General features: G+C 47.7%; 1 protein-coding gene across 1 annotated transcript in view; it reads right to left on the minus strand.

The window, feature by feature from the left end:
* Positions 1-11,255: 11,255 nt before the first annotated feature.
* The window catches only part of EEF1AKMT2 (EEF1A lysine methyltransferase 2), a 171,621-nt gene continuing 164,683 nt past the window's right edge, over positions 11,256-18,193 (minus strand). Inside the window, exons 5-6 of the mRNA XM_085601573.1 lie at positions 17,408-17,624; positions 11,256-15,061 (exon numbers count right to left, since the gene is read on the minus strand). Of these exons, the coding sequence (XP_085457699.1) occupies positions 14,964-15,061; positions 17,408-17,624 (315 nt within the window). The 3' untranslated portion in view covers positions 11,256-14,963. The remainder of the gene's footprint in view (positions 15,062-17,407; positions 17,625-18,193) is intronic.

The following is an 18,193-nucleotide window of genomic DNA, read 5'->3' on the forward strand; positions in this document are numbered from 1 at the left end:
GTAGCGAATCATCCTTTGAGGAACACCCTACCTTCATTCAGCCACTGTCCATTTGTGCATTTAAGAATTTTTTTTCCAAATCGATGTAGCTCAAATAAGCTCCGTGGATCCAAGAAAACAAATACAATGCATTCTGGGATCTATGGCTCCTGCAACGTAAAAAATATTTTCAAAAAAAACTTTGGGGGGGGTCAGCATCTCGACTTTCTGTGATGCTACTCTCCTTCCCCCTGGGCTCAGGAGAATCGTTTCTTTCTAGTTCCCACGCCTCAATTTATATCTGTGATGCATGAGCTGAAAATATTTCCTGATCCCTTGCAATATGGAATGGTGACCATAATAAACTTTTCTTGTTGCAAACATCCGATCAGATCGCAGAGATTCATGGATACCACAATTGCAAATGGCAGAAAATGCTTCTTCAGACAACTGGATGTGAAACGTTTTGGAGGATTCTCAGAGGATGCAGATTCATGAAACATTAATTCAAATATGAAACATAATTATCGGCCAAAGCCTGTCCAATACTTTTCACAAGGCAAATATTTTGCAAACCTCTGATTTACAATACGTATTGGAAACTGCTTATTTATAGTAAATATCCATTTTCCAAGTCAGATTGATCCAAATAACTTTGTTTCGTGTTGACTGGAAAACCTAAGCTGGATGGGTAAACTAACCGCCAAACAAGCTAAGTCAAACAGCAACAAAGTTATTAAAAAATCCAAAAATCAATTTCCAAGTTTCCACTATAACCTGAGAGCAATTATCACCGATTCTGTAAAAATTGTATTTTTGTATACACACGATAATTCAAATTTCGAATCACAGATTACTTCAGCTAACTGTAAAACCGCTCTCTTTTTGACAATTATTATGTCAACATTACAATTGTTCCTTGCCTTGCTTTTGTGTCTCAAAACTGAAAATTGCCTAAAAGCACGGATATCATTCTTAGTTAAATTCATCTGAATGCTATTTAATTACTTTGGGCCTGTTGGAAATGGCCCTTTTTGCAGGGTTATCCCCTTGTTTTTCCTGATCTGTGGTTGTTGGCTATAGGATTCTGGGCACTTTACCACTGCTGAGCAGTGCTAAAGTGCATATCCTCTCTGTGTAAATTGTTATTGTGATTGGTTATCCATGATTGGCTTATTTTTTTTTACCAGTAGGTCCCTAGTAAAGTGCACTGAGTGTGCCAAGGCTGGTAATTCAAATGCTACTAGTGGGCTTGCAGCACTGATTGTGCCACCCACTGGAGTAGCGCTGAAAAGAGGTCTCAGGCCTGCCACCGCAGTGCCTGAGTGCAGTTTGTTAACTGCCCTGTCGACTGGGCCCGTGCACCCACTGGCCAGGCCTTACCCTTCCCTTTTCCTACACATTGGACACCCCCATGGTAGGCCCAAGGCACCCCCCTGGGCAGGGTGTAGTGTATGTGAAAGGTAGGACATGTACTAGTGTGGGTAACATGTCCTGATAGTGAAATACTGCCAATTTCGTTTTTCACTATTGAAAGGCTATCTTGCCCATAGGACAGAATGGGGAATGCTGTGTAACATGTTTACCTGCATACCTACCCATAGGAGCAAGATGGAGATTTGGAATCTGGTATCTCTGAACTCAGAATTTAATAACACATATTTTAGGGAGGATGTTTTTTTTTTTTTTTTTTTAAACTCTTTTTATGAACATTTTCATTTCCAACCATTTCTGCAATACCATATTGTTCTACACATTGTACTTTACATCTTTCTCTTATCAGCCTTTGTCGTGCAATAATGACCCCTTTCAGTTTCCCCAGTCCCTTTGCACCCGCCTCTTTAACCACATCAAAACACCTTTCATCAGTGCTCTTTATACACACCCCAGCTAGTCGGAATTATCTGATAGGGATTCTTCCTGTGGGGGATCACAGATGTTGCCCCGATATTCATTCCACTTCCCCCATATCTTATTCCATTTTTGGGGGCAACCTCTGTGTATGTAGACCGATTTTTCGGTTACCATTAGTTCGTCAATTCCATTGCACCACTTTTGGAGTGTCGGGACTTGCCTGGCTCCCCACTGCTGCGCAATATCTCTTTTTGCTAAGGCCATCCCTAGTGCTACCCATGTTTGCACTGCCTGATTGAGGTCCACGCCGTCCCAGACGTTTAAAATGCAACCCCTTGGTTCAGGAACCAGTGTTATACCAGTGACCTGCGCGATTGTGCGCACTATTGCTTTCCAATAGTTCTGGATTGCTACGCATTGCCATATTATTTGCCAGAACGTGCCCGGCTCCCCACATTGTCTAATGCAAAGCGGTGTATCGGCTCTGTGCAATTTATGCAGTAGTGTCCTGGTGTAGTAGGTACGATGCAGTATCTTCAGTTGTATTAATTTAAATCTAGCTGAAATCGCCACTTCTTTTGGGGATGCTAACGCTTCCTGCCAGTCCGTCTCATCCAGCTCACCCACGTCAGTCTCCCATCTAGCTTTTAGGGTTTGTGTCGGGTCTGGTTGGTTATTTATGATTTTTTTGTATGTGAGTGAGATAGCTTTCTTCGTCATATGGTCAGTAAGGAACCTGTCTTCGAGGGGTGAGCATTCTGGCAGTTTCGTTCCGTGTGGTATTAGTGCTGTTAGTGTATGCCATATTTGTAAGTATCTAAACGTCTCTGTATCGGCCAACCCATAGCTCTGTTGCAGCTGCGTGAACGGGATGGTCTTCCCCTTTTTCCACACGTCCCCCACCCTCGAGATACCGATCAGGTCCCATTGTCTGAATCCCTTCATGTTCTTTAGCCTTCCCAGCTTATTTGTGTCCCAGAGTGGTGTCGCCTGTGTGATGACTCCTTCCCAACTCATATCCCTCTGTACTTCGTGCCAGATCTTAATTGTATGGGCTGTGGGGCCTATGAGATGTTTACGTTGATTCCTGTTGTAGAGTACTCCCATAAGATTGTCTACACCCAACAGATGCCTATCCATGCGATAGGCCGGGTCTTCCTGAGCAGCGTGAAGCCATTGGTTAATTACCGCCAGGTGTGAGGCCCAGTAGTATACCTTAATGTTGGGGAGCGCTATTCCTCCATCATACCAGCCCTTCACTAATTTGTGCATCGCTACACGCGTCGCCTTGCCATCCCACAGCAGCTTGTTTAGTTCGTTATTGATTTCCCTGAAATATGCTGGGGTGATCGGAAATGGTGTATTTTGCAGGGCGTATAGAAACCTCGGGAGTGCCATCATTTTAAAGAGGGCCGCCCTGCCTAATAGGGTGAGCGGCAATGCACGCCAGCACTGCACATCTCTGCGGAACCGCTCCAGAGGTTTCTTGAGATTTTCAGCTATGAAGTGGGCATCCTGCGCTATGATATGGATGCCCAGATATTTGAACCCCTCCGGCACTATCTTGGCAGCACAATAGCGTGGGAGGCGAGGCTGATCGCCTGAGAGTACATAAATATGCGATTCCGTCCAGTTTATTGTATATCTTGAAACCCGGCCGAACGTCGCACAGATATCCATGAGGTAATTGAGGGAGCGGGTCGGCAAGGCCAGATAAAGGAGTATGTCGTCCGCGTAGAGCGATATTCGGTCCTCCCATCCCGGAGCCCACGGATTACTTGGTCTTGTCGTATCCACGCCGCCAAGGGCTCCAGTACTAGTGCGAATAGGAGCGGTGATAATGGACATCCCTGCCGTGTCCCTTTTGCCAGTGGAAAGGTGTCTGAGATTCTCCCATTGGCCACCACTTGTGCCATCGGTTTCGTATAGAGCAGTTCCACCCATTTTATGAAGTTGGGACCAAAACCCAAATGGTGAAGGACCGCGAATAAGAATGGCCATTCCTCCATATCGAACGCCATTTGTGCGTCCAAGGAAAGAATTATAGCGTCCTCCTTAATTAGGGACTTGCGTGCCATGACACTATGCACTCGCCTCAGGTTTTGTGCCGTGTTCCGGTGAGGCATAAACCCAGATTGATCCGGGTGAACCACCGCCCCCAAATAGGGCTGCAGCCGCATTGCAAGCACCTTGGCAAGTATCTTGGCTTCTGCGTTGATCAGAGATATGGGCCTGTATGACATGCAACTGTTTGTCGGTTTGCCCGGCTTGTGTATCGCTACTATCGTTGCCAGGCGCTGGTCCCTGGGAAGTTCCCCCTTCTCTAAGCTATCTTTGTACATGTTCAATAGGTGGGGTGTTAGGACCGTAGCCATGTGCCTGAAGAGCTCCACCGGGATACCATTAGGTCCCAGGGCTTTACCAGTGTGGAGCGCGAGTATCGCCTGAGTCGTTTCTTCCTGTGTAATGTCCGCCTCAAGTGCGTGCACTGCCGTCTGAGCCAACGTTGGCATTTGGATGTCGTGCAGGAAGGCTCTGTTGTCTTCTATGGTGGCCGTGGCTGTTGGCGTATAGATACGTTCATAGTGTGCCGCCAGTTCCTCTACTATGGCCTGGGGGTCTGTGATTGTTGTGCCATTCTGTGTGGCTAGCTCCGCTATCCACCTATTTGCTTTGTCTTTCTTGTCTAACCATGCCAGCAGTTTACCTGCTTTGTCACCCTGTTCGTATACTGTGTGCTTTGTAGTCTGAAGTCTAGATTTCGCCTCCTCCCATACAAATGTCTTGTACTCTTGTTGTGCTAGCTGTAGCCCGTGCGTGGTTGCTGCCGTGATGTCGGTGGCATGTTCCGCCTCTGCCCTTTGCAAATTTTCTTCTAACGAATGGAGTGGTTGGCGTTGTCGCTTCTTGTGGTGTGACACGGATGATATGGCCTGGCCCCGCAGGACCGTTTTATAGGCTTCCCAGAGCGTCGCTGGTGACTTCACCGTGCGTTCATTCTCAGTAAAGTATTGTTTTGTGGCGGTGACCAATTTTTTCTTAATCTCTTTAACTGTTAAATAATATGGGTAAATCGGGAAGAGCCTACGCCTGTCTGGGATGCCTGATGAGTAGGTTATCAGTATCGGGGAGTGGTCCGATATTCCCCTGGGCAAGTGCGCCACTTCTGCTATCTGTTCCACCCCTAGCATCTGGGTAAATATATGATCTATCCTCGACTCACTGTTATGTACTCCTGAGTGGAAAGTGTATTGCCTATCATGTGGGAATTTCGCTCTCCAGGCGTCCGTTAGGCCGATCGTGTCTATGAAGTCTTTCAGTTTTGAACTGGAGCTGCTGGATCCTCTAGGGGGTTTCCTATCTATGGTCGTATCAATCACAGCGTTGAAATCCCCCCCTAGAATGGTTGCTTCTTGCAGGAGCGAAAGCAGAAATGCGCCTAGGTCTGGGAGCGCGGAACCATGCAATGCCGGCGGGATATATACCGACACAAAGTTGTACCTTCTCTCTTCCCACTGGGCCGCCAATGCCGCGAATCTGCCCTGCGTGTCGGTCCAGGTCTGTTGTATTACCAATGGACATCGCTTGTGGATCAGTATTCCTACACCCCTGGATCCGGAGGTGAACTCCGAATGGGCTCCCATTTTATACCCCCATCTGTCTAAGGCTTGACACGCGGAACCTACCAAGTGCGATTCTTGTAATAGCGCCACCGCCGGTCCCTTCCTTTTAATGTATTGTAATACCAGCCCCCGTTTTATCTTGTCCCCCAACCCGTTGACATTCCATGACAGGACCGTGAGGTGCTTGTAATTACTGGTGTGGTCTGTGATGTGCGGGTTGTCAGTCTTATTTAATGACTGTTCCATGTCCGGCCCCATATGCTATGTTGTCTTGTATGCGTACTGTACAATGAACGTAGGGAAGAGAATTTATGCAGATGTCGATTAGGCTTGTGGTATGCAGATGAACTTTTTGCAACAAAACCCCCTGTAAACACCCCTTACCCCTTACCCCCCACCCTCCTGCCTGCTTCCCTGTCCGGCGGATTCCAAACTACCCACCACCCCAACTGAGCAGAGTGCTTTCTCCCCATAACTTTGTACTTGCGTGCCAGGGGGGAGATGCCAGTTGCACCCAGGCCTAGTCTCCCCCTCAGAAGTTCAATATGTCCATGGCTGTAATGATGTCCCAGGTTCTGGCCGTGCGAGCCTCTTTCACAGCCTCTATCAGTATGATACCGTCCTCAGCTTTGGAAGGTACTTTGTTTCAGTGCCGGTGAGAGTCTCCGAAGAGGCAGCCCGAGTCCAACCCCAAGGCCGCCTCCCGGGCGCAGCACCGGTCGTTGTGCCATTGCTGCTGTTCTTCTTGCCCCAGTGGTGCAGCCTGCATGGCATGGTTTCATATTCCTCCGGTTGCCCCCTTTTGCGATAAGTCCGATTCCTCCGCTCTGTCCGTGGATTGTCCAGGTCTCTGCGCTGCTCCATTGCGTCCCGTGGATTTCCGCCAACCCTCTAGCCATTCTGTTGCCTCCTCCGGTGACATGAAGAACCATGTCTTGCTCTCCGCCTCTATCCTGAGCTTTGCGGGGAAGAGCATTGCATATTTCAGTTCTCTCCTCCTGAGTTCTTTCTTCAACTCCAGGAAGTCTCTTCGTTGCTTGGTTACTAGCGCCGTGTAGTCCAGGTATATCTCTACTTTGCTATTCTCCACTTGGAGCGGGGGAGCGACTCACGCTGTCTGTAAAATGGCGTCCCGGTCGCGGAAGTTGAAAATTCTGGCTAGTATAGGTCGTGGTGGGGCTCCTGGTTTGTGCGCCCCTCCTGGCACCCTGTGTGAACGTTCCACTGAGAAAAACCCCGACAGACCTCTAGGTTGGAGTTTAGTCTTAACTAGGTCTTCCACAAACAAGTCCAGTGCCAGACCGCGTACGGTCTCCGGCACTCCCACGAAGCGGATGTTATTGCGGCGGGAGCGCCCTTCTTGGTCATCCAGTTTTGCCTCCAGTTGTTTCTGCACCCTTTCCAGAGACCTCACTTTGTTTTGTAGCAGCGTTGTCTCTGTGGACAGGCTCGCCGTCGTGTCCTCCACCTCTTTCAGCCTGTCATTAATTTTGGACACGTCGTACCTATTGATGTTTGCATTTGAGTCAGTGTGCGCATTACATCATGCAAGGTAATCTCCTTAGGCTGACCGGCCTGCACTTCGTCCTCACTCTTCCCGTGAGTCTCTGGGGTCCGCGACCTCACTACGCGGTAAGCATACTTGTCCAATTTTCCTGCTTGCGTCCCACGTTGGCCTTTCCCCCCCATGGTTCTTACCCCGTTGCGCGGCGTAGTGGGCAGTCGTTAGGGAAGTCGGTAGTCGCCGCTGCCAGACTGCGCCGGAAAGGTCAGCGCTCGGCCTTTCGGTTTTCCCTCCTTCCCTCGCCGCCGTTTGTGCAGGGAGTCGTTGTCCGGTATACGCCTGCTCTTCACAGTTCGTGTTGTAGAATCGTACTGGGGAGCACCGTCGCAGCCCACTGCCGCTGCGGTGTGTCTTTCCGATATGTGTCTCTTTTACAACCTGGTAGGACTGCGAGGGGGGGGGGACCGGCGCGAAATTCAGTCACCTTTGCTCAGCATGTCGCTTTTCACCAGCTGATTTGCGGCCCCAGAGCACTCTCCTAATATACCAGTGGCCGGTGTGTCGAAATTCAGGCCCGGGCTCATCACCGCGTTCTCCGTTGGGGCCAGACCAGCCCAAACCCAGGGACATGACGTGATCTCGGGCCGCGAACCCAGCGCCCAGGGAACCGGTTCAACTTCTCTTCAGGGGCGCCCCCACTTTGCAGATTCGGGGGGGGGCCCGGGCTCCTGTGTCCTCCCCTCTCCGGAGCACCCCAGTCTCACAATGCTTCCAGTCCGGATTACCTCGTCCCCTCTTCTGTCCACGCACCCCGTACTGCCGCCTGGCGTCTCCTTGGGGGGTTCTTACTGTCACGAGGCCCGGGTCCACGTCTGTACTGCCTCCCGAGAGGTACCGAGGGCCAGCGCCCCTTATTTCATCGGGCCGAGGCCCCGCTGCATCGTCCGGCGCGCCGCCTCCATCCCTTGAGTGGTCCCGCGCCGGGCGCCGCCTCCCCGGCCGCGTTCTTCCACTCCAGTCCCTGGTCGCAGTCCCGGGAAGCAGGCCGCACCCCCGGCCCCGCTGATGTGGTCCCTGAGGCAGCCCCGACAGCCCTGAGACAGTGCCTTCGGTGGTCGGTGCACACGTTATTCGTCGCCGTGGAAGCGGATTAATGGCAGGATTTACGGGGCGAGATCTAGCGAGCGCGGACCTCTCCTAGGCTGCGGCCATTGCTGTCGGCTGCTAGCCACGCCCCCCGAGGATGGTTTTTTAATTCAGTGTTTGAAAATAGCACTTTTAGAAAGTGGCTATTTTCTTGTTTAACCTTTCTGTGTGCCTCTGCCTGTTTGTGGATTGACTGTCTGGTTTGAGAGTGACAGGGGCTGGGGTGGCTCCAGGAGGCTGGGTGAGTCATCATTAGGCTGAATAGACCTATCTGCATTTGGAGTGGTGGGAGGAGTAGCACCTGGGCCTGAATAGGGCTGTGCCTGCCTTCCACAATGCTGGCTCCACCCCCTGCGGTGTATCTGATAGCCCTGGCCCACACTCACAAAGGAAGAAGATGTGCACTGGCAGAGTGCACCCAGAACAGGTTTGGACTGGGTCCAGGACCCCTCACACATAGAGATAGATCAAAGACTTTTGGGGTATAAATATGAGAGCTAAGACCCCTGAAAGTCAGACTACTTCGTGATCAAGAGGAATCCCTGCCAAAGAAGATCAGCTGAAGAGACTGAGGAGAAGTACTGCCCTTGCTGTGTGCCTGGGGTTGGCCTGGAGTTTGCTGTTTCTACTGAGGAGAGAACTAAGGGAATTTGCTGTGTGCTGTGTCCCCTGCTTGAAGAAGGACTTTGCTGTGTGCTGTGTCCATCTGAAGAAAAGTCTCCATGGGCCTGAGAAGAGCTGGCCTCCTGTCCCATGCACAAAAGGACTTCACCCCTAGCTTCCCTGAACTTCCTTGCTGGGAGTTCCAGTCTGCCAGGAGGGCCTGTAACTGTGTGTGAGGCCTTTTTGCTGTTGGGAGCTGGAAGCGCTACGAAACGAGAGAGAAGCGTGATGCAGCCGCAGCAGCCGCTGTCGCATTATCGAGAAAGCGTGTCGCCGCCTCCGCTGTTTGCCATCACAACACCGGAGAAGCGTGCCGCCGACACAGGGGGTGCTGTCGCACCACCAGAGAAGCGTGTCGCAGGGCCGTCGCATTGCTGAGAAAGCGTACCACCGCTGATCACCACCGCAACACCAGAGAAGCGTTTCGCAGTTGCCAAGGGTGTCGCCGCATCACCGGGGAAGCGTGTTGCAGGGCCTGTTGCGGCTCAGGAAACCAGTGAGTTCACCGCACGGCCGTCGAGCGTGCACGCATCGCCTCCACATTGTCGCATCGTAACAAAGATGCCATTTTGTCGCATTGCACCGGATCGTCGCAACGCATCGAGGCGCCATCTTGTCGCACCGAACCCGGAGCGCCGGAAGAACCGACGCATCGCCTTCTCTGTGCCCCTTTTGTTGGTTTTGCGTTACGCATCCCAGGTACTTGGAGACTAAAGTGTCGCATTGATCATCTACAAGTTTATTTTTGCAACAACCCTTTTTAAAGACATTCTGAGTTTCTGTATGTTGGATTTTTGTTGTTTTGGTCTTGTTTAGTTTAGATAAAGATACTTTATTTTTCTAAACTGGTGTGGTGTCCATTTGTGGTGTTTTCACTGTGTTACTGTGATTGTTGGTACAAATACTTTACACATTGCCTTTTGGATAAGCCTGTCTGCTCGTGCCAAGCTACCAAGGGGGTGAGCAGGGGTTACCTAAAGTGTGTATCCCCCTTACCCTGACTAGAAGCAAGGCTCCCTATTTGGTCAAAGGTACCTACCTCTGTCAACTAGAGACCCTCATTTCTAACAGGGCCATATGTATCCACATTAGTAACTGCGATTTCAAAATTGTGATTATTACCAAATCATATTTTAGAAATTGCAATTACTAATGTTCGAAACTTTTTTTTTTTAAATAGCGATTCCTCGTGGGTCGCAAATCGACCTACCTTATGAATATTAATGAGTTAGGTTGCAATTTGCGACCCACTAAGAATTGACGCCATCACAGGGATGGTGTCCTGCTGACGTCAGCAGAGCACCATGTCTGTGATTGCTTTTATTTAAAGGAAAAACATTTTTTTTCTTGTGGACCAATGCGTTCTCTTAAACATTTTTTTTTACATTTACAAAGGCAAAATGCCTTACCAATACACTTCTGTAGTCAGTAAATTATAAATGATTTGGGACCGGAATTTGGTTGCAAAAAAATTATACATACTATTCCAATTCGGTATTTGGAAGGCATGCCCCTTCCAAATACCAAATCGGTATTTGGTTGCAAACCAAAATCACGATTCAGTAACGTGTTACCGAATCACAGTTTGGCTGTGATACATACTAAAATGCTTTTTTGCCGTCATAATTGTGGCAATTCTGAAAATTGGCCCATTTGCAACTGCAAAATAGTGTTATACATCAGTTGTATGACGGAAAAACACGGGGAAATACTTTGCATGCCTTTACAATGTATTTTTCACCTCGCATTTCTTTAGAACGCATATGCTTTTACAATGCATGCCATTAACATGCATTGTTTATATATATATATATAAATCTATTTGTGGGGACTCCCCTCAACTTACCTTAGAAGCATGCTAAAGGCATGCATTGTAAAGGCATACAAGTGCTAAAAACATGTTTTCTAAGGCACAACGTGGCAAAAACCCAATTTAAAGGCTGTTTTCCAATACATCTGGCCCTTGGTTATTCAAAAAACAAACAGGGGATCTAGATTCCATGCTTGTCACTGGTCCCAAAATGTTCAATAGAGTTTCACTCATTTTCTACCAAGTCACTGTCTCAGTCGTCACTACTCATTCCACACTGGCTCAGTGTGTGTAAGTGGAACATCTGAGTCCTCGGTGGCCACACAGATTTGAATGACAGTTCACCCATTGCCCTCGGCAATCAATAGCAAAGCATCTATGAACTTCAGCTCAAGCTCACCCTTACACCCTATCCACATGCACCTAACTGGAATCTGGCTCCATACACTTCATTTGAACACTTATTTCCTTTCTGGCTCTATGCACTTATTAGATTCTCTTTCATTCCTCACTCGTCCTATAAAGCTTCACTCATTTACTTACTTCAAACACTTTAAAACAGGGTCATCAGTTCCTGCATTACTGACCCCAAATAATTATGAGGAGTCTCACTCATTCCAAACTCTCCAAGCACGTTTTTTATATATATTATTTTAAAAAATAAGTACGCGGCCTGTAGAAAATAATGTTTTTAATGAAAGCAAAATAACATATCAATTTACATAGCACTGAAATAATTCTTATATGACCAAATCCTTTTCTGAGGCCAGGAGAGTTTGAGGCAAAACTTTTCAGAAAGAGGACTTGTAATAGGATGGCTAAGAGGCATACACCCCCATTGGTAGGGGTGTCAACAGAAGCGCGGTTTAGAGAGAGCTGAGATTTGTTGCCTTTTATTAAATTGTACCTGTGGAAAGGGAGCTGTAGGGGGCTGCCTTCCATAGAAAGAAAGCTGTGTGGTGAGACCTGGCAATGTGTCCTTCAATGGAATAGAAACAGTGCAAGGTGAGCTATCAGATATTACTTAAAGGATAGAGTGGTGGTAGGGATTACGGAGGTGATGCCTGTCAGAACGAAGTCAAGGAAGCTTTGGATTGTTACATTCTACAGTGCAGAAGCTGTGCCTGCACAGAGAGGAATTGGTATCTTCTGCCTTTGGAGTGGTGCTGTGGTGGTCGTCTTTGGCAAGAGGTCACAGAGATAGATGTACTGTGGTGTTTCTCACAGATATCTGTTGTTGCCTACCACACGGTGGACTGTGCATGGGGATTTAGGGGTCTTAGTTGGAGATTAAGCTTTAGAGGCAGACCTCTGGAATATTACGCTCTAAGACGTCAGAGCAGAAGCAGTGAGAGGTGTGCGTTATTGCCTCTGAGAGAAGGTGTGCTGAACAGTGAAATATACAGGCAGCTCCCTCCCTTGTAGACGTTTGGAATATTGCCCCCATTGTAATAGGAGCTATGCGGGGAAAACAAAGGAGGGCTTATCTATAAAGGTAGATAGTAGGCTTAGCTGTGAGGTGTGATGTCCATGGGAAGAGTAGAGACATTGGTGGGGTAGTACTTCAAAGGGGAAGATGGCTGAAGAGATAGATATGAGGTGTCACCTGTATAGGAGGGTAAAGATAGCTGGCTGGTGTTACTTGGTGAGTGGGGGGGGGGTGACTAGCTGTAGGGTACTACCTAATATTGAACCGGAGCTGTGCATATGAAGACAGCACTATTGGTAGTTACCTCAAATGAAGTGATGTAAAATGAGTTCATAGTAAGCTGTGAAGTGCTGCCCTAATGTGGATGTAGAAGTAGATGTAGGGTGTTATCTTGGGTGACAAGTATTTAGAGGTAGCTCTGGAGTCATGCCTTTCCATGAAGTGGGAAGTAGCAGTGCAGGGACACCGGTGAGGCGTTTGCCTCACATGAAGAAGAAGCAGGATAGGAAGAGCTGATGCACTGTCTTTCTCATGGAATAGGTATACTGAACTTTTAGTGCATTCTTCAGGGATGTGACAGTATGCAGCACACAGGAGCCTCACTGAATGGGTTAAGAGGGGTGAACGTGCAGCACAACAATCACAGTAACAGGCTCCTAGAGCCAGTAGTGCTGTAGACAGTTTTTGCAGTGGCCAATGTGGAGAATAGAATCTGAGGAGTAGGAGTAGGAAGCCATGAAAAAGGGGAGACAAAAGGAGGATTATAGGAACACAGTGGTTATGGAAGAGAGACTCAAGAGCCTATAACAGACTGGTATGTTTTTGTATGTTCTGGGTAAGGCTGGAAGAAGAGGCATTCAAAAGGATTGCCATCAACAGAAAATGTGGCATGGAGAAGCCCATATGGGTTCTAAGGGCTGGAGTTAGGATTTATTGGTTTATTGGCAACAAAGCAGAGGGGCATCATTAGAAACCAATAAAGTACTCAATAGGCATTTCTCAGCTAGTTCTTGCTTTTGCTGCCTGTGTGAAAAAGGGGGGAAAAGAACCACATAATATGCAAGCGGAGGCCCAAGCAAAGCAAGTGGAAAATGGTCAAGAAAATTCTGGAGAAGAGGTTAAGAAAAGGCTAAGAGAGGCCAAAGGAAGGGTACCAGAGTCAACATAGTTCTGGACACTTAGGCTGCACTAACTTTGGAGGTGAAGTGAAAGGTGACGTATTGCAGCATGATGGCTTAGGTGGTAAGTTATGAGAGGTCCACAGTATGAAAGGAAGGAGAGGCTGATTACTGAGCACTCGCCACTTCAGTTACAATGCATGGGAAAAAGAGATGAATGAGTCCGGACTTGAATGGGAATGACCTGAGAGTGAAGAGGAAAGTAGTGAAGGGGTACATGAAAGGAGTGCTGTGGAGGAGCATATCCTTGCATAAAAAGGATCGGGACACTAAGGAATTCAAGTGGCAGAACTGAGGTTCACTTGCAATCAAGGAGCAGCGAAAAGCAGAGGGTGGATGAACTTGGAGCTGTTCAACAGCAGATATATGCGAGAGGTGGCTGGATTGGTCATGGCTTCCAATGTGGAGGCGGAAAGGAAAGCGTAAAACCTCAATGGTGACTAGCAGGTGAAAGGTGGGTATGGGTACAAAAGAGATGATGAGGCAAAACAGACCATGACGAACAATAGAGACAGCCAAGAGATGGGAAGCCAAGTGACATCAGGCAGCAAGATGGCTGTATTGCAGATACCTAGCCTCACAGAGAAATGTTAGAATTATTGTAGGAGAGGGGTCCCTGGGACCCATCAGGCAGGAGAGCATTGCGATGATTGTGATAGCATGGTGTATGTCGGTTCGACCCACCTTGAGTAAAGAAAAAAGAAGAATTAGCAATGAAAGTGAAGAATGATGGTTTAAGGGTATCAGGATGTTAAGGAAAGCATGCTTAGGGCTGGAGGTAGTAAACCATGAAGAGCCAGCAATAGTTACACTACTAAACGGGTGCTAATCAAAGAAAAAACAGGAAGAAGTGATGAGCTATGGTTATAGTGCACACCAACAGAAAGGAAACAAAGGGGCTGATTCAAAGTTTGCTGGACGGGTTGTTCTGTGACAAACGTGGCGAAAATCCCATCCACCTCAAAATAAGTGCATTATATCCTATGGCACTTGTAATACACTGGAGAGAACAATCGTCCAGTCTGCAATGGAGCAGCCCTCTGCCAAACTCTAAATCAGGCCAAAGGGAGAGCATCATGAGTATTTACTCCTTTTCTAGAAGAGAACATGGTGAATAGTAAATGTAGTGCGACTAGGTAGTAGAAGCAGTCCTTCTTCATTTCTTGTGTGGTAAGTCCTGAAACTGGACAAAGATAAAGGCTTCCAGTGGCTCACCCTTTGAAATATAAACTATATACAAAGTCTCCAATTGCAGCTGGCACCAGCAGGGCTAAGAGAGACCCCTTCGCACAGTGGTGCAAGAGCTTCACTGGTTTCGTATAAAACATCAGATGAACTGGGCTCAGGTGTAGGGAGAGACCTGAAAGTTGGAGGTTTCAGTTTGGAAGATGGATGGAGGGACCTGATCCTATGAGAAGGTGGGAAAATAAGCCCTGAAAGCTAGAGGACAGGGACCCCCAGAAGCCGGAGGAGGGGAAAGTCCTTAAAGGCAGGGAAGGGCACCCATGGAGAAGTGACGGAGGCTTAAGGATGGAAAGCACAGGATGATAGAGACGGGGAAACACTGGAAGGGTAACTCAGAAAATGCTGCGAAACCCAAAAAAGGAGACATTGGCCAGGGAGGCGAGAAAGGAGTATTTTAAGTTGTCAAAGGATACATTCTGGAAGCAGGAGTAAAGTGGTTGGAAATATTGAGTAAGAGCCCAAAAAGGTGGAGGTAAAGGATGGAAAGCCTCAGACGTTGACCGCTTGTTTGCTCCTATCATCCGAGAGAGAGTCAATGCTTCTTTTGAAAAACCAACGCAGTGACACTACTTCCAGTCTGGCCTCCAAAGCTGAATTTTGGGGTAGGTAGTTCCTCCAGGAATGTGAACCCTGTCAAAAAATAAGGCAAAGAGAGACACATGAGGCAGCAAACAAGAAGACAGCAGGTATCAAATATTCATATAGCATAGACTGCACACACCCAGAGACTACAGAATGCAGCATCCAGAGACTACACAATGTACACACCATTGAAGCAAAGACTGCATACACACAGGTAGCAGAAAACATGTACCCAAGGGAGCACATTAGTCCTCATCCAAAATGCACGAGTACAGAGACTAGAAAAAAGGCGCACATGCCAAGTTAACAGACCGCAGAGACACCAAGGTGCATATAGCGGGGACATCAGAAGTTAGCCTGGGCGTAGTGTGCAGAGTCACACTCTGTGGAATTCCGTGCAGTTGCCTAAAACGCTGTGATTGGGCGGAGTGAGCTCCGCGTGTGGGCAAAGTGATCTGACCTGTCTGTCCCGCGTCCAGTCATTGATTGGCCATATCTGAATTTGCAGTGCACATCTTACAGGAGAAAGGGACGGATGGGCTCTGATGACATGGAGAGCAGGGCAGACAGTCCCAGCTGCACTGCCGCAAGCACACTCTGCCCGTTAGCATAATTACATTTGGGCAATTTCAGTGACGGCGTTGTATATTATTAATATGACACAGAAAGTAATAGCGATGTCGGCTTCCCACTACTTACAGTCAGGAAGCTGCAGGCCTCGGTGGAGCAGAAGCCCAAGAGGGAGAGCCACCCACTCGGAGGCGCTGAGGACGGACCAAGCCCTGCATACACCCTGGACAGTCTTCATAACTCTTAAGTTCGGAGGCGCCGCGCAGAGTTCTTGGAACGGAGCTGCTGCAGACGTACGGATGGAGAGCTTTTCATGCTCATGACGTAGGTATAATTTGCGTGGCTCTCGGCAGCAGACCGCACAACTGGCCTGCTGCAAACAGTGTCATACATACCCCCGTCCCTTTACTTTATATAAGGGTGAGTCCCTTGGATTTTGAGTGTTAAGGTATAGGCCATCTCATTAGCTGAGAGGAGGCTGGTGTATTGGAGAAGAGATCATTGTGTTAGGAAGAAACCATTGCATTAGCTGGGGAAGACACTGTTGCGTAAGAGTAGAGACCATCACATTAGCATTTGAAGAGACCTATATGTAGGTAGGATTATGCTTTGAAAACGTCTGAAGGACTGAAGAGTGGGGTTGCATCCAGGGCACCCAAACGATGTTGTCTCCTCAGTCGCAGACACACAGATCCCGAGGCAACACAGCAGGCTAGAGATGGGGTTGTGTGTCTAGGAGTGACCGCGTCATTAATGCACGCGACTCATACATAAGTGCATCAAAGTGCTAAAAGTAATGTATGATATCCCATCAGTGGCCTGTGCCCCCCAAGCCCCCCCACCATGAAGACAAATGAGGAGTGTGGAAACGATGGCTTTAGAGAGCTCAGAACAAACTGCATGCTTTAGTTTTTGGGCAGTAACTCCGCTCCCCTTGGAGGGCAGAGTCATCGCTGAACTCTGCCCTCCAAGCGGAGTGCAGAGTTGCGAAACTCCGTGAACTCTGGTGGCGGAGCGGAGTTCACCGTCCACCGTTAATCGGAAGCAGGCAGCAGACACCCAGAAAACAGGCAGAACACACATCTGTCTAAACAGTAGGCATCACAGACGCTGAGAACAGAGGTTTTTTTTTATAGCTACGGAGTAGGCATGTCTGACTCTGGGTCAAGAAATGTGCATCTCTATGCAGAGTTAAAGCCTTCACTTGAGGTAGGGTATGGGCATGAGCTTACACAATGCTGTTCCATTACCATTTTAGTGGAAAACCACAGGGATGCCACCTTAAAAGAAATATTTATGATTCCTTTTCCAAGATCCCAGCTTAGCTCTACCGAGCTTTCGATATACAATTCTGTATAGTTATTTTCCCTGGGTATAGTGTGGCACGAGTGGGAGCTGGCAGAATGCTCTTTGAACGTCTTGTATAACTGAGTTGTGGATCCAGGAGAGGCACAGCAGATGTTTTTGACAATGCATTACATGACACATCTGGGCATTCTCTGTCTTTCAACCATAAATCTCTCGGACACTTGAGAATACGAGACCTATAGGTTAAAATAAATATAACACAGCTTAACTTTTGCCTTTGTAATATTAAAGGTTTTCAGTCTTGGATGGAGGAAGAGCCTTCATGATAACAGACCTTCTTTTTGATTTGGGAACAAACTATCTCCCACAAGATTTTCTTTCAAACCGAGCTTCTTTAATTGGTTTGGGAAAGTTGCATATTTTTTGTGACACTTTTAAGGAATTCCAATTAGAGGACACCCACTACATTCTATGTGTCCTGTCACATACAAACTCATAATATACATACTTTCTCACCTTCTGCAAACTGGCAGATCAGCTCCTCACGGGTCCAGTTACAGGATGTGATTACAAAATGTCCATTGTCTTTTAGGACACGGCAGAGAGAGGCCAGGTACTCTCGTCGCTTCTCAGTGGCACAGTCAGGATCCAGGCTAATGGCGTCAAGCGTCCCCTTGTCCACACAAAGATCAAAGCCCAGAAGGTCTTCAGGGGCTCTCAGAAAGTCCACAACCTAACAAATATTGTGTAGTTATAATAAAAGCACAACATGGGAACCCAGCATTAGACTATAGCCAAAGCAGGAACACAAACAGATGACAATGAATATCTTAATCCAGAATAGACAAAATATCCGCACAAGAGTGAGAGATGGAGTGATGGCATTTATTGAATGCTTTTAATTGTTGGTATTAATCTGCAGGAATGATGGCTACCATTCACTTGTGGTAGAGACAAGTTGACTCTCGTTCTAAAGTGTGAGGTTGAGGTTATTTCATACAAATTTCTCCTTCCCATTAGGAAAACACCCTGACTCCTAGCACAAAGCAACACAAATTTGGGATGGTAAAGTGTCTACCACAACTAGACTTTACAACCCTACCAAGTGCATAAAAGGGGCTTCCAGAGAAGGACATGCTGGGTCTTAACCCCAAATGCATCCATTAACCACGTTTAGATTAGGTGAATCTAGTAACTTGTGAGTAGGACTACTGGCTTAACAGGTCATTTTCTGCCTAACTCAGTAACCAATTATACTGATGCATTTTTCACCCTTTGGAGCTAAATATGTTTATGGTAATC

Source organism: Triturus cristatus, chromosome 1_2, assembly GCF_964204655.1.
Source record: "Triturus cristatus chromosome 1_2, aTriCri1.1, whole genome shotgun sequence".
In the NCBI taxonomy this organism is placed as follows: domain Eukaryota; kingdom Metazoa; phylum Chordata; class Amphibia; order Caudata; family Salamandridae; genus Triturus; species Triturus cristatus.